Raw genomic sequence first — 16,805 nt, 5'->3', positions numbered from 1 at the left:
TAGGCAGCTCTATCTGCAATACCAAAAACTTGTGACATAATTGCATGTTTTCGTCCTTCGTAATTGATTCGGAGAGCAATGAAAGGGCAAATTCATCATCCAAGAACATAAAATGACCACCGTAGCTTCATATGCAATATCTTCCGTCCATTTTAAGTCGATACGTTTTATCAAATGCACCAATAGATTTCTAGTGGAAATACCTTGTGTAAAAACAATTCTCTGAAAGTAGTACTATCATTTAGGAATTGTACCATTGATATGCAGATGGAAGTAGTCTGATCTGATCACCACTCAATGACACTAAATATATCATAATACGGAGAGAAACTTAAGTTGGCCAATTTAACTGCTTGAAACTAAAATATCGTATACATCAATTTTGTGAAGAAAAAAAAAAAACTATAAAGATTGGCAATTGGTGCATAGAAGCAAATATTTGATGACCTCGGTGACTATGCCTTCAGTTTTCCACTCATCCCACGTTTATTGGGCCAAATACAAGTTGCAGAATTCTTCTTGGCTGCAACTGAACATTGATCACTCCGACCATTTTTATTGCTCAGCTCTGTTTGGAGCTTCCGCCGCCTCATCCTGTTCTCTAATCGCATTCCTCTTAATGCACGGACTCTACGCTCAATTTCCAAGGCTTCCGTGAAATTCCAAATCCTGACAACACCCTCTTCACCTCCACAGACAATTCTATCAGCTCCTATATCTACAGAGAAAAGATTGCTCTTAAATCCGTGCAACATCCTCTGTGGAGGCTCCACGGTGTCTACACTCAAATGCTTTAACTTTGAAACTCTCTTCCCCAGACCTCGCTTGCTTGTCCTCAGCAGCTTCCTCACATCAATTAGAGCCAGCTTGCCATCACTTGATGCTGAAACAAGCCATGGAAACTCAAAGGCAAGTGAATATACAGGACCTGAGTGAGGAACCCAAGCAGCCACGTGCCAAGCTTTAGTCTCAGAGCCATCATTTACAATCTCATACATGTGTATTGCACCGTCTTCACCTCCAGTAAAAAGGAAGTCCCCCATATGGCTCCGTGCCAAAGCATAAGTATTGCCAACATGAGCATTTTGAACAATGGTCTTCAAAGTTCCATTATTAGTGTCCCAAACATACACATCTGAACCTGATGCACTGGCAACTGTAGTATCATGCGGGACAAGTCCCCAGACCCAGTCACTGTGTCTAAGCACTGCAGTGCACTTCATTGAATGACGGTCCCACACTCGAACAGTTGTGTCCCATGAACCACTATAAATCCTTGTCAAATCTAAAGCAAGTGAAGTGATTGGACCTTCATGTCCCCAAAGTCTATTCTGGTTTTGGGAGCTTCTAAGCTCAAACAGATGGGGCAGTCCTTCAACAGCCCTCCAACAATGAATGAATCCATCAGTACCGCCAGCAACCAGCAGTCTTATATCTGCTGCAACGGCACGAATGGTGCAGCCAAGGGGTCGTGATGATGCAATTGACAAGCCATCCTGCATGTCCCACATCCTCACAATGGTGTCATACCCAGAGGTAAATATGAGCTTCGCAGAAGCCAATAAGAAAACAGTCCGAACTGCTTCAGTATGGCCATACAGCACATCAATACTATAACGTCCCATAAAAGTCTTGCTCCTAAACTCCCTTTCCACAAAACGTTCCTTCCATGACTTATCATCTGAGACCCCTGAATCCTCTGAATCCGCAGCCACGAGAGCTGTTGGCAGTCCCCACCTTTCATAATAGAACTCCTTCCAAGCATGGTGCTCGGATGCAAGTCTCTGGAAAATTGTGGAGACACACGAAACAACGCCGAGATCTTTCGGGTCAAGGCAATTAAGAATCTCAGATATCAATGCCGGAGGAAGGTCGGTGATGCACCGACGACAATCAAAAACCACATCACCAGGAATCGACGATTGGTTCAAAGTACTGGCCGAGGCTTTGATTCCTTTCCTGGAATTAATCTTGGATGCCCCCTTTAAATTCTCACCTTTCCCAGATTCACGTTTGGTATTCAGAACAAGATTAGATGTAACTATTCCTTCAGTAACAAATTTGGGACTAAGCTGATTTGGTTCAACTATACCTATACCTGGATTTGCTACAAATTGTACCAATTTTTGAGAAACCTTAGTAGTCTGCGGGCACTCAAATGCCATAAAAAATGGATCCTACTCTATGAATCAAAAGGGTTGACTGTTCAAACCCCTGCAACGTGACAAATTCAAAATTCCCAAACCGAAGCCAATGAAAATAACAAATTGGGGGAACACTGAAACCCTAATATGAGGAACCCACAAAAATTGACACCCGATTATATATCGAATTAACCCTAAGGTTAGCAAACAATCGAAATCCTACACTTGCCCCAAAAAAAGGGGGGGGGGGGGGGGGGGAAATAAGAATGATTGAAGTTTGATGTGATTTATTTAAAAAATATACATAATTCTAGATGAGGCAAAAAGATTATTGAGGGGGAAATTGAAAAGGAGGGAAAGAGATGAAATACCTGGAAGCGAGGGAAGAGAAAGGAATAAGGGTTTGTGGAGTTAGGTTACGGAAACAAAAGAATGAGATTCAGATTGAGATTGAAATTTACACACCACAGGTTTGGGGACGAATTTGCCAACCACCTTCGGGGTAGCTTTCCAGGATTACTCGAGACAGATTATTAAATTATTAAATAATAATAATTAAAGAAAACTTTCAATTTTGTGTATGTAGGGAAATTTTTTTTAAAAAATAAGTAAATATTTTTTTAGAAATAAATTAAAGTAAATACGAACTTAACATTTTGATAGTGTTATTATATTAATTCTTCAAAAAATTTATCATTCATTTTTAAAATACTTGTGACATTAATTCTTTAAAATTTTATTATTAAATTAATCTATTAACTTTTTGTCGCATACAATACACTTATCTTTTTTCAGACAAGATTGCATTTAATAAAAAATATTCATGATTTTAAAAATTATGAGTAATTAAATTTTAGACAGATTAAATTATTAAAAAATGATTTTTCTAAAAAAATTAATATAACGGTGATTTAAATTTTCAAAATATAATTTGATGATTAAAATATTCAAATGATTAATATAAAATGATATAAGTGATTTTAGAAAATTAAATTGAAGGTATTTTACTAAAAAATTAATAAATAAAAAATAATTAAAATTATTGTATTTTATATTATTAAATGTATTTGTCTTAATCTTTTATTTATTTATTTTTAATCCATCTTAATCTTTGAATTTTACCATCAATGTTTTCGCTAAAAATTGTAAGTTAATTTGTTAATTTAACCTTTTTTTTTATATAGATTTATTTGACCTTTCTTAGTTTTCTTTTACTTCACTTTTCACTTAATTTATTACTGTAAATTCAAACCACTTTCTTTATTTTTCAGTTTTTATATATCTATATATATGCAATAAAACAAATTTGTGTCTCCATCTCCCAATTTGATTGACAAGTTTTCTACCAAAATAAAAATTTTAATTTGCAAATTTTACCGTTCCCATTTTTCAATAGTTCAATTAGTTAAAATAAGAAAGAAAAATAAACTTATATTCATGCTTCAAATAGAAACTATTATAATGTTCCATAACTTAAGTAATTATACTATTTATTAGAAGTTAAAATTAAACAACTAAAATATAAATAGTATTCATGTTATCGTTTTCTTTTTCACAACACATTTTTATTTTGATTTTTTAAAGAATAAAGATAGGTAAGGACAATTATTTTTCCCCTAAGACCACAGTAACATTTAAAATTATAATAGATACTAAACTAATTCGAGTTAAGTTAAGCAAAATTTACAAATAAAAAAAGAAAAATCAACAAAAGCATTAAAAGAATATAACATTAATTAAAGTTGGAAGTTGAGCAAATTTAATTAAAAATGGTATTTATATTTGGAGTAGAAAATTTGAGTATTAATTAAATATTTTTTAATTTTAGTTATTTTCAAAACATAATTATTCTCATTCATTTTCCTACAATGAACGCACTGAAAAATGCCTGTAGAGTATACTATAACAGATTCAAACATGTTATTTATTGAATTCTTAGACTCAAAAGTTATAAATTTATATTATTGTAGTTTTTGTTGAATTTATTTTATTTATCATTTTTATAAGAGTATCTTTTAGTTGACAAATGAAGACTAAAAAATTAACTATCTTAAATGTAAAATTATCCAAAAAAAAATATTCTTACTTAAAATATTTATTTTATTAGTATTGCTTTTTAATGTTCTCGCTTTTTGATTGTTTGCGAATTTCTAATATTTTTATCAGGGCTAAAACATCCACTCATATTTTTAAAGTAAATTATGGGGTTATATATTACTTTTATTACACGAGTAATAAAGACACAAATTTTGTTTAGAATATAATTTTAATAATAAATTAAAAATTATTTAAAATTACAATTTTGAAAATAGCAATAGTAAAAATCACTAAATGGTAAATTATTATAAAATTATTTTAATTAAAACTTTATTGTTATTACTATTTCCTTTTATTTAAGTTCTGATACACAAAAATAATGTTAAATAAGTTTTAAAGTTGATTACATTTCATTTATCATATATCAATAATATTTTATATTATCTAAGTAAGTCGTGCATAGAACACTCTACTCTAACAATGAACAATAATAATAATAATTTTTAAAATTTTCGTATCTTTGACTTAATATTTCACATCAGTGAATATTCGATACGAAAATGGAAAAGTAATTAATAATAATTTTCCCAGTTTGATCTGAATTGTGATAAATGGAAGAAATTTGAATAGCATAATTAAGATCCTATTTTTGCTCCATTCGTTACGCCATGAATTTCAGAGACAAAAACTCATCTTAGAGAGAGATAAGAGAGACTCTCAATCTCAATTCTCAAACACACCTCAAAATGTCCGACGAAGAATCCACATCCGCCGCCGCGCCGGCCACCACATCCGCCGCCGCAGACTCTCCACAAAAAATCCAAACTGCAATCGAAGCTCTCTCCGCCATCGTCCCCTCTCTCTCCTCCGCCGCCGCCAGCAACCCTCTCTCTGTCCTCAACCACCCCGACACCTACTCCCAAATCTCCACCCTCCTCCGGCACCCTAACTCCGGCGCCGGCGACAACAACCTCTGCCGCTGGCTCTACGACACCTTCCAAACGGGCATCCCGCAGCTCCAGCTCGTCGTGCTCCGCTTCCTCCCGGTTATCGCCGGCGTGTACCTCTCACGTGTCGGCGACCGGAAACCCCAAGCGGGGTTCGAAGCGGTGCTCTTAGCCCTCTACTCGCACGAAACAACCTCACGTGCGGGACAAGCGGTGTCGGTGACGATCCCAGACCTGACACACCCAAGCGTATACCACGAATCAAAAGCACCGATTAAAAACAGCGCGACGGAGCTGAACATGGCGGTGGTGTCTCCGGCGTTAGAACCCCACGGCACGGTTCGTTCCACCCGAAGAGGACGCATCGTGGGTGTGGCATTAGAACTTTTCTACAGCAAGATTTCCCACATGCCCATTTCCTCAAAGATCGATTTTTGCGAGTTTTGCAAGATGTGGGCTGGTCAAGATGGTGACATGTACATGCACTTCGAAGAAGAAGAAGAAGAAGAAAAAGAAAGGGTGGTTGAAGAGCAAAACAGCGAGGTGAAGAGAGAAGGGAGGGTTCCTTTGGGTTGGGAATTGTTGCAGCCAGTGATGATGATTTTAGGACACTGTTTGTTGGGTCCGAATAAGAAAGAAGAGGGTGTGTTTGATGTTGCGAGCGATGCATGTAGGTGTTTGTTTGCGCGGGTAATGCATGATGTTGATCCTAAAGCCATTTTGCCAATGAGGAGTTTATTAAGGCTTTCCAAACGTGCCTTAACAAATGACGATGATGATCCCACTGAGCTACCCTTTTCTGATGTTATTTCTATTTAGCCTACATTTCTCAATTTTTCTTTTTCATTCTTTATTTTCGTTTCCTTTTTGTTTTAAATTACAATGTGAGGAATTCATATCCTCGTTCGTTGCATCTTTTGACTTTCCTTGGAGATGTCTTCAAACTTTATCAGATACCATGTAATAGGATATATATACTAAAAGAGTTGTATTTTAATTACAGTTTAGAAAACGATCGAAACAGAAAAAAGAGAAATAGGTAACTAGATAGACGGTGTAATGGAGTGATATAAACAGATAGTCATTGTTATGAATATAAATATAGTCATTTTTAAAAAATTAAGATATTAATATGACTAAAAGTTATTAAGTAAAATATACTTTCTTATAAATTATTTATATTTTTTAATTACTTTTATGGTTTAATATTATTAATATTTATATTGATATATGATAGTTTTTTTATTAATAAATTTAAAGGTAACGCGATGATATTGGGGTAGTTGTAGTAGTGCATACTATATGCATGTTCGTTGTCAATTTTGAAGTATCAGTGCAATATACATAACTCACACTTAATTGACCTCAATCGGTAAGTATTGTATAAAACGTAGCTTTAAAATAAAATTATGACTGAGAAATTTTTTAAAATATTGGGTTAATTAATTAAGTTTCTGTTTTCTTAAAAAATTTGTGATTTTTTTATTTAGTCATTTTTTTAAAAATCAAACAAAACTCCCTTAATTTTTTTGGGTATGACATGCCTTTTTTTTGTTGCTAATTTTCTCATTTATCTTTTTATATTTCACACATTTTTAATTTAGTTCCTGTTTTAGGAGAATCAAATAAGACATTCATCATATTAATAAATAGAGACCAAATGCAAAACTCATGATATTTATAAGGACTCATTTACATTTTTTATAATATTTAAATGAACCGTATGAAAAATAGAAGGGAACTACTCAATAAAAAAAACTATGAATGACCTGTTCAAACAGAATTAGAAAAAAAAAAAACAGGAATTAAATAAAAAAATTAACACACATACACAAAAATAAGGGATTAAATAAAAAAATTATGAATTTTTGAGAGACTAAAAATATAGTTAAGCCACACCCATGTATATATATATATATATAAAAGATATGAGAAGAAAAAAGTGGAAGAACATAAAAGATATTAATAGTTGCAAGATCATAGTAGGATTTTGTGATAGAGTCTGAGGTTAAGTTCAATCTCTCAATTGTTTCCTTGGATCAAAGGTTGTAGTCTATGGCCAACAACAGTAACCAGCTAATAAGGTTGCTGGAATAACTCTCAATTTTGTTCCTTATAGACTTGTCTTTTTTCTCAAATATGCCCTGTCTGTATGCTTTGTTGGTTTATTATTCTAGTATATGTAGAGATTAACTTTGCTTTGATTCCAACAGCACTTCTCTCTTCTTACTAAGTGGCTATAAAATGAGGGTGTATAAATTTATTCTTATTTATAAGACAAGGTTTTCCGATAAGGAGCACTTGCTATCGATTAGGCTACTAAGGAAGAGAATTTCAATTTTAATTAAATTGACTACGTATGAAAAGGGAACAGAACTAGTCTATTGTTTTTCGATTCTGGGTATAGGTTAATGAGATTGATTATTGGGAACATTGTTAAAGATGAAAACATTCATGTTGACTATTAGTGGAAGTGTCAAACATGATGCAGTTGAAAATGTAGTTTTCTATAATCAAATGATGCTGTTGAGGCTGAAAACATATATCACCGTAAGACAAAACTTGATTTTGACTTTAGTTGTTTAGTATCTTTAGACTGTTTCAGCTTTCTGACGAATCTGAAGTTTTGGTACGATCAATAGCCTATAATCGCTAGCAACTTTCTTTCACTGTAAGTTGTTTTTGTTACCTAAACATGGAAGTGCCACAAGTGTCATTGACGCCTCTTACTTCTCAAACATATCTTACACGTCCATTCATAAAAAGTTGTTTATTAAGAATATGCTATAAAATCATTTTGAACTGTTGATCATTGTAAGAGATAAGAACCAACAGTTCACTGTGAATTATTCTGTTCTAATACTTAATCTTTGAGTTATCAATAATTATCAAACATGTTTCAATCTAATTGGAAATCTATTACATAAGCAACTTGATTATTATTCAAACTCAAAATGTAAAAAATCATGGATCCTTAGATGACAAAATAGTTCTAACAAAATCATCCATTGCTCTCACCGAAGACCCCTTCATTTCACCCTTCTCTGTTGTTGCCTCTCTCATGTGAACCGCAATCTCCTTTACCTTCTCCTTCATCTCCTTACCCTTCCCTTCATGATCCATAGCCACTTCTATCACCTTCTTCACATCCTCCCCACAAATGACACTTTCCACAGTCCGTGTAAGCTCCACACCAACCCCCAGTTCCTCCATCAACATCTTCACATTGTATGCTTGTTCTGCAGCCAGTGGCCACCCAATCAAGGGCACCCCATTACCAAGACTTTCCAACACAGAGTTCCATCCACAATGACTTAGAAACACTCCTGTTGACCTATGTGACAAAATCTCCAACTGTGGTCCCCATTTGTGCACCAACAAACCCCTTTTGCTATCCCTCATTCTCTCTTCAAACCCTCTAGGCAACCATTCTTCCCTAAACTCTCCATTCATGTCAAAACCAAAAGGTGGCCTTATAACCCAAATAAAAGATTTTCCACTCTCTTCCAACCCTTCAGCCAAAGCCATCATTTGCAATTCACTTATAGTATTCTGCGACCCAAAACAAACATAAAGCACAGAACTTTCATCCTTCAAATCCAACCACTCAATGCATGCTTGAGTTGCTATGCCAAGTTCCTTCCCTACACGATGTTTAGAACCCTGTAGTTCAACCGGTGGCAAGAGAGGACCCACACTCCAAACAGGAAGTTCAGTATACTTCCTCAAAAGCTGCAATCCCAAAGGCTCAATCTCCTCAACCGTGTTGCAAATCCACCCATCAGATTCCATAGAATACGCGATCTGCGGAGGAAAGAATTTGGACCACTCATCATTACCATCAGCAAGTCTTAGATATCTATGCAACTGTGTGATGTGGAATCTGTAGTTTTGAGGGAACCCGGGAACATAGAACTCATCAGAGTCAGTTTTTCTATGTGGAAGATTGGCCCATATAGAGATATAAGCCAAGGTTCCATAAGCACCACAAGTAGTGAAGGTTATGTTCCTAGTACCACAACTCTTGGCAACGTTGTTAACCCAACCAAGGAACAAGTCAGAGATAGTGCAAAGTGGGGGTTGACCCTCTTGTTTTGTGATTTGAGATATAAGAGAGTGAAGCGGTGCTTGGAGACTGAGTGAAGAATGGAAAAGTTTGCTTATGTGAGAAAGAGGGAGCTTTTCTGTGTTCTCTATGTTGGGGGGTAAGCCATGTTGGGTAGAATTGAAGGGTAACTCAGCAAGGTGGATATGATTGTCGTTGGTGTTGGAAGTGGAAGATCTAAGGTATTGAATGTTGAGGGGTGTGTTGGCTATGGTGATGGTGAAGTTGGTTCTCTGTTGGATTAGCCTTGCTAGTGCTAGGAATGGAATGACGTGGCCATGTGCCATGAATGGTACCATCACTATGTGTCCATTTTTCTTTGTTGATTCTGCCATTGGAGCACAGGGAGACTCCTCAGCACAAAATTTCTCTTGGTTTCACATAAATAAAATAAAGCTTAGGGTAGAACAGAATAGTATGATAACATAATGCAAAAGGTTTGGCTGAAATGTGTGAATGACATTAGTCCACGTACGCGTTGTACATTATATCTAACAAGCTTTTCGGTGCTGTGGGACATGCTTTGGAATGTGTTGCCCTTTGGTGATCTAATCTACTTGCTCTTTCCAAACTCAAGTTCGAAGTTTAACAAAGATAGTTACTATCAAATGAAATGTATTAATTTGAGAAATGGTAAATTCTTTTATATCCCTTAAAGGGTATCGTGTAGAATTTTTTTTATTTAAGTGATAATTTTATTTAATAATAAAAATATAATAATAATAATATTTTTTTTAATTTGTCATATATTTTTTTTATTAGTATATGTAGACATTTTTATAATTTTATTTAATGCTTGGATTAAAGCATGAGGGGATCCGGGATCCACTGTTATCTGAGTCCATACCGGTTTATGCCTTTAGACTCCAAGTGGTTTTCCTACTCGTCATAAAACATGTAGATTCATTCAAAATATATTTTAAGTAAAATTACATTAAAAATAAAAATCACTCTAAACTTGCACTGAACGTGTAACGAAATTTTTCATACGGTTTAGCTAACTTCGCTTGGTTTGCAAATTGTTCTACTTCTAAAAACCAACCACCTCAGAGAACACACAGTTAAAAAATAAGTAACATCAGAGAAAACGCAACAATTTTATTTTATTCCTCTTCCTACGAGTAGCATTTTTTATATATAAGAAAAGAAATGTAACATTAGATCGCACCTTGCAATAGCTCTAACTAGGATGATAAAATGGTTCTTGCAAAATCATCTATTGATTTCACTGAAGACCCCTTTATTTTACCCTTCTCTGAGTGCGCCATTCTGATATGTTGTGCAATTTCATTTGCTTTCTCCTTCATCTCCTTTCCCTTCCCTTCATGATCCATAACAATTTCTATAACCTTCTTCACATCATCTCCACAAATGATACTTTCCACCGTTCTTGTAAGCTCTACACACACTCCTTTATCCTCCACCAACATCTTCACATTGAATGCTTGTTCTGCTGCTAGTGGCCACCCGATCAAGGGCACCCCATTACTAAGACTCTCCAACACAGAGTTCCATCCACAATGGCTTAGAAATGCTCCTGTTGATATGTGTGACAAAATAGCCAACTGTGGTGCCCAATTACGTACCAATAAACCTTGCTTTGTGTTTCTCATTCTCTCTCCAAACCCTGTGGGTAACCACTCTTCCTTAAACTCTCCATTCATGTCAAAACCAAAAGGTGGCCTTATAACCCAAATAAAAGATTTTCCACTCTCTTGTAATCCCTCAGCCAATGCCATCATTTGTGATTCACTGATAGAGTTCTGTGAACCAAAACAAATATAAAGAACTGAATTTTCATCCTTTGAATTCAACCACTCAATGCATGCTTCAATTGCTATGCCTGGTTGTTTTGCATTAGAACACTTGAGTGTAGTTGGTAGCATAAGAGAATCCACAGTCCAAACTGGAAGCTTAAGAAACTTCCTCAGAAGTTGCAATCCCAAAGGCTCTATCTCTTCAACAGTGTTGCAAATCCACCCATTAGACTTCATGGAAAGTTCAAACTGAGGAAGGAAGAACCTTGACCAAGCATCATTGCCATCAGCTTCTCTTAGATATCTATGCAACATAGAGCGTTGGAAACGGTAGTTTTGAGGGAACCATGGAAGGCAAAACTCGTCTGAGTCTGTTTTTCTATGTGGGAGGTTGAACAAGATTGACATGTAAGCCAAAGATCCATAAGCACTACAAGTGGTGAAGGTTATGTTCCTTGTGCCAAAGCTCGTGGAAACGTTGTTAACCCACCCTAAGAGTAAATCTGATATAATACAAAGTGGAGGGTGACCCTCTTCTTGTGTGATTCTGGATATCAAGGAGTGAAGAGGGGCTTCAAGGCTTAAGGTGGCATTACCAATTTTGAGATTGTCAACTAGGGATGCCTTCTCTGTGTTTTCTACGTTGGCGGATAGACCATGTTGTGTAGGATTGAAGGGTAGCTCAGCAAGGTGGAGATTAGTAGTGGAGGAAATGGAAGATTGGAGGTATTGAACGTTGAGAGGAGTGGTAGCTATGGTGATGGTGACGTTGGTTCTTTGTTGGATTTTCCTTGCTAGTGCTAGGAAAGGAATAAGATGACCCCGTGCCAAGAAAGGGACCATTATGATGTGCCCAGACTTATTTTCATTCTGTGCCATTGGAATATTTGAGTTCACAAATGATGAAACTTCTCCTCTGATCTTATAGGTTGATTTGGTAATTAAAAAATGTACATAGGGAACATGAGTTAAAAGCTGAAGGGTGTGTTCGGCAAACACCAGGGATTTGTCCTACTTTCCTTGAACCTATGTAATTGTAAGCACATGCTGCCTTCATTGCCGCCCTCTTTTTCTGATATTATATTTAGATCTTTGTGTGGTTTTCTCTCCACTCTCTCATTATTTACATTAGATTCAACGACTTTTTGAAGGATTATTATTTTTTGTTGCTAAAGCAAACTTTGTGTTAATTAGTGACTTCGGAGCTTTCTTATATAGAAAAGGGTTTAGGGGATTGTGAAGAAGATTACATGTGCAGGATACTATCTTAAATCATTAAACAACTGAAGTTAGATGGTACCATAACATATTAAAATACTTTCAGGAACGGTTAAGATAAGCGTGGATATTAATATATTAAAATACTTTCAATATAAAGATTGAATTTTTAGTGAAGTAAATATTTAACTTATTATTTTAATACCATCTTATCTGAATTCAGTCAGAAACAACATGCAACAAAGAAAAAAACACAAACTAACCCACCAATTCTTCCTGACCATTTGTCATCAAAAGCAAACCTTTTTGCAACATTAATCACTATCTGTCTCATAAATTGCATCATTCAAATGGCCAAATTCATCTTGTTCAGGCATTTGGGATTAGAGTGGTTGAACCTCTAGCAAATAAAATATGATACGATATATATAAGGCAAACACATGGACCATAGTAATGCCCAAACTCATCTAGTGATCCGAGAGAATTATGATCTTTCAAATAGAGCTACTCAATGCATACTTCAAGAGGTATATATACCAAGTTCTCTACCTGTCCTGCATTAGGTTTGGTTCAGCTGGTGGTAAAGGGAAAAAATGTGGACCAATAACCATTATTGGCTTGTATTCACCATTAAGTTTCTATGCATCAGAGAACGGTGGAATTGGTGTTTACAATGTCTATGTTCTATATATGTTGGCTTTTTCCATGTACCAACTAAACTTATCTATACATAATTTGGGTCCATGGTGGAATCTGCTTTAGAGTTTGTTGCTAGCGGTAAAGTATTGATAAACGCATGCCGAGTGAAAATATGGTTCTGCTTTATGAATTGTAATGTCAAAAGAAATTTTACTTATAATCTCAAGAACTCAAATTTTGGAAATTACTATTTTGGAGGACTTTACCACTAATGACTCTTGAGGATTAGTGGTAGAAATCTTATATAAGAGAAAAAATAGTATCCTGATCCAAAAAATTATATTATGTTATGCATATTAATTTTATAATTTTAAAAAAATACAATTAATAAAATATGAGTAAATGGTGTGGGACCACCCACTGCTCTATCTTAATCCTTGTATTTATGTGGTATTTATTTATCGTGTGGGCTCAAACATCAAACCGTTGACATATTCATTAAGATCGACGAGTAAGAAAGTGAGAGGACAAAAAACTTTTGGTAACTGGGCTAACAAACTCACGTAGCTTGTCATGTGGGGTATAATTAGGTTGACTTGGGCCAGAAATAGACCCACTCCAAATTGGGCCAACAGTATTACCCAATTTTCGCTTTCAACTTGGTACGGTATTGATGAGATAAAAATGTAGGTGTAAATACAGTATTATGCATATTACTAATATTATTTTTAAATTTAGAATTTTATTTTGAAAATATGTATTAAATTTTAATATTAGTACGTTGACTTTATATTAAATAAAATATTGAAACAAAGTTTCAACTCGAATTAGAAAATGGCATTATAAGGCTTATTCAATGGTACATGGCTTCTTTTTGTTAAACATAATATAATATAATGATACAAATTAGATTTTTTTTTATTTAATCAAATAAAATTTTAAAACTAATTCTTAAAAATTAGGATAGTTTAAAAACAAACTCTCTATATAGTACTTTTTTTTTGTTATGTAAATGTTAATATTGCATATGCATGAACTATAATTAATTTATATTATTACTTTAATATGATATCGTCTCTTCCAATTTGATATTACATTAAATCTTGACACATGATGAAGCGATAAGACTACATTGCTCTTGCAAGCAAGTAACAGTTTGAACAAGGGAGATTGAGATATATTTTGTAACACCCAAATTTTGTAATATAGTTTAATTATTAATATAAGTATTTACGTAGACTTTCATATGTTATTATTAATTATTATATATATATATATATAAATGATGAGAATATATGTGTATGCTGGAATTAGACTGAAATTTGGCTAAGTGTTCTACTGCAGTGTGTTCTTACTGTAGCAAGAGTGTCTCGCTACAGTAACAAAACAACAGTTTAGGGTGCATTTCTGGGTGCAGTCTTGCTGTAATAAGATTCTACAGAAACTAGGGTGCAGTTTTCTCTAATATTTTTTCTGTAGCGAGAGAGGGTGTCGCTGCAGTAAGGTCCCCTCGCTGCAATGAGAGCAGAAGAGGATTTAAAGGAGTTAGGATTTGGGAAATGGTTATTTCTCACTTTTCTTTTGAGATTTCTTCAATTCTCTCACTTTCAAACCCTATTTCACCGATTAAATTGCCTCCAAGCCGCTTGGGAGTAAGATTAAAGGTTAGATTTGTGTTGAAAACGCTTGGAGGTAAGTTTTAATGGTTAGGGTTTTGATGTCTCTCTCTCATTCTCTATTCTCTTGGTTTTCCTTGATCATTATAAGATTCCTCCATGTATTTAGGACTAAGTTTGCGTGAGAAACACTTTCTAGAGCTAAATTCGTGTGTGGATTTTCAATTCGAGGTAAGGGGAGACTCTATCCTATCTCGTTGTGTTTAATTTACTAATTATTTCATGTGGCTGAGATAGAGAGTAGGAAATGTGTATAAGCATGTTGAGCAATTGATATTGAATGTGATGAGTGAAATGATTGAGCCTAATATGGGCGAATAGATGTGTTTGCATGTCTTTGAATTATGTAAATAGTTGAAAATGAGTATAGATGGCATGTTGAAATGTTGTGTGTATGGAATGGACATGTGTGTCGTGTGTGGTAGATGAATGTGGGTCAGTGGGCTGTATACTGTGAATGAATGTGGGCACTTGTGCTATGTGTGCGAATGAATGTGGGCCTATGTACTGTGTAGTGTTAATGACTATGGATATTGTATCGTATGCTATGAATGAGAAATGTGTGTGTGAATGGAGCATGTTGAATGTTATTGTAATGATGTTGTGAATGGTTCAACGATATACTGGAGGTGTGAAAGATGAGGACGATAGAAATACCGTGGGAAAGAGAGAGTGGTGGCAACACTAACAGTGAGCGTGAGTGCACCACAGACTACACACTCTCCTCCTAGACCTCTGACCACTATATTTGCTGAGCGAACTACCTACGCGGTATCCGTGAGGTGAGAGTAACCGACGACCATTTATGGTGTGAAACTGTGATCACAGTGCCACAGTGAGCGTGGCTAGGTGCGGTAAACGTATGTGTGTGAAATGTTGGTACACTGAATGCATCGATTGTGTTTTGAATTGGAATAGATGATGAATGATGATTGTATTGTGGATGCATTATTTAAATTATGTTAGTAAATAAGTAGGATTGAGGTGAGTCTCTATGTTTGTGTGTGTTAGATAGTATAGAGTACTCATTATTACATTTATTTTTCAAGTTATCAAGACAATTAGCACCGGACTCAGTGAAGAAAGAATGAACTGTTATAAGACTTAGATTGTATTTTGAATTTACGATATAACTAAATTAATCATGTAACAGTCTTTGATATAAATTTATAATCATTTATTGTTTTAAACTTTTTTATGAAACTTTGTGATGGAATCTTTTATTTAAATGAAAATTTAATTACTCCTGTTTTGCAAAATTATTACTTGTAAATTAATTTAAGATGTTACATATGTCATTACCAAAAGAGTGTCATCCATAAAAGGATGATAATAATATTAGCAATCAAAATACATGACCACTATCACATGTTAGAGGGAAAATATTGTAACTGATTTGACACATGTTACAAGACATTATTTCATCAGTTAAATAATAATTATAAATACAGTCTTTTATTCATTGACAATATGTAAATTTAAATTTATCATTTCCATGTGAAAATATTAGTGACAATGATCAAATTCTATTTAGAATAGATATATTCATGGTTACTTTTATGGTAATTTATGTTTAATTTCATTCAATATATATTTGCTTAACAATAAATTTAATGATGATGTGGAAAGTGAATATGAGAATGACATTGTTGTTAAATATAAAAGATGATTTTAATTTGTTGTTAAATATAACTAACAATTCACAGGAAGGAGGTATTATATACATAAAATTTTATTCTATTTTTGTTGACAAAGAAGATAAAATAACTCTATGGTGTGGTTGTAATGCATGCATGGTTGAAAGTCCTTTTTGAAATTTAAGGCTACACTATATTTATATTAATTGAGAATATGTTGATCAAGAAATGAAAAATTTAGATATTCATGTTGATTAAACTTAGAGGGAGAGAGATACATTATATGTTGGTCAAGTGTTTAAGTCTAAAGAAAATGTTAAAATGACTATTAAACATTTTACAATAAAAACATATCAAAGTTATTTCATGGTGGGGTCAAAATCAATAAAGTTACATGTGAAGTTTTCAAATTATAGCAATAGATGCCTTGGAGAGTTAGAGCAACATTGGCCAAAAATTTGAATAAATGAAAAATCACAAAATGTGGTAAAAAAAAACATGCCTGTATTAATCCAATAATGTTTCTAGACCACAAAAAATTGAATTCAAACTTCATTTACACCTATATTCTTGGTAAGTTTAATTGAATCAATTTATTTGATAGCAAGAACCTATATGTAATTTACTAACATTAAACATAATGA

General features: G+C 34.2%; 4 protein-coding genes across 4 annotated transcripts; 1 reads left to right on the top strand and 3 right to left on the bottom strand.

Annotated features, from left to right (window-relative positions):
• Positions 1–137: 137 nt before the first annotated feature.
• On the bottom strand, positions 138–2,656 carry LOC113846530 (F-box/WD-40 repeat-containing protein At5g21040). Its single transcript, XM_027474918.1, has one exon. It carries the CDS (start codon positions 2,163–2,165, stop codon positions 456–458), a length of 1,710 nt encoding a protein of 569 aa, XP_027330719.1. The 5' UTR covers positions 2,166–2,656; the 3' UTR covers positions 138–455.
• Positions 2,657–4,847: 2,191 nt separating this feature from the next.
• On the top strand, positions 4,848–6,098 carry LOC113848466 (hyccin). Its single transcript, XM_027477989.1, has one exon. The coding sequence runs from the start codon at positions 4,928–4,930 to the stop codon at positions 5,945–5,947; it is 1,020 nt and encodes a 339-aa protein (XP_027333790.1). The 5' UTR covers positions 4,848–4,927; the 3' UTR covers positions 5,948–6,098.
• Positions 6,099–7,990: 1,892 nt separating this feature from the next.
• On the bottom strand, positions 7,991–9,664 carry LOC113847202 (UDP-glycosyltransferase 92A1-like). Its single transcript, XM_027476155.1, has one exon. It carries the CDS (start codon positions 9,566–9,568, stop codon positions 8,093–8,095), a length of 1,476 nt encoding a protein of 491 aa, XP_027331956.1. The 5' UTR covers positions 9,569–9,664; the 3' UTR covers positions 7,991–8,092.
• Positions 9,665–10,417: 753 nt separating this feature from the next.
• LOC113874526 (UDP-glycosyltransferase 92A1-like) lies at positions 10,418–11,869 on the bottom strand. The gene has a single exon (XM_027512748.1). It carries the CDS (start codon positions 11,867–11,869, stop codon positions 10,418–10,420), a length of 1,452 nt encoding a protein of 483 aa, XP_027368549.1.
• Positions 11,870–16,805: the final 4,936 nt, after the last annotated feature.

Source organism: Abrus precatorius, unplaced genomic scaffold (assembly GCF_003935025.1).
Source record: "Abrus precatorius isolate BTA unplaced genomic scaffold, Abrus_2018 Scaffold8, whole genome shotgun sequence".
Classification (NCBI taxonomy): Eukaryota; Viridiplantae; Streptophyta; class Magnoliopsida; order Fabales; family Fabaceae; genus Abrus; species Abrus precatorius.
Note: the sequence above shows the minus strand (reverse complement) of the source record. Positions and strands in the feature narration are given on the sequence as shown.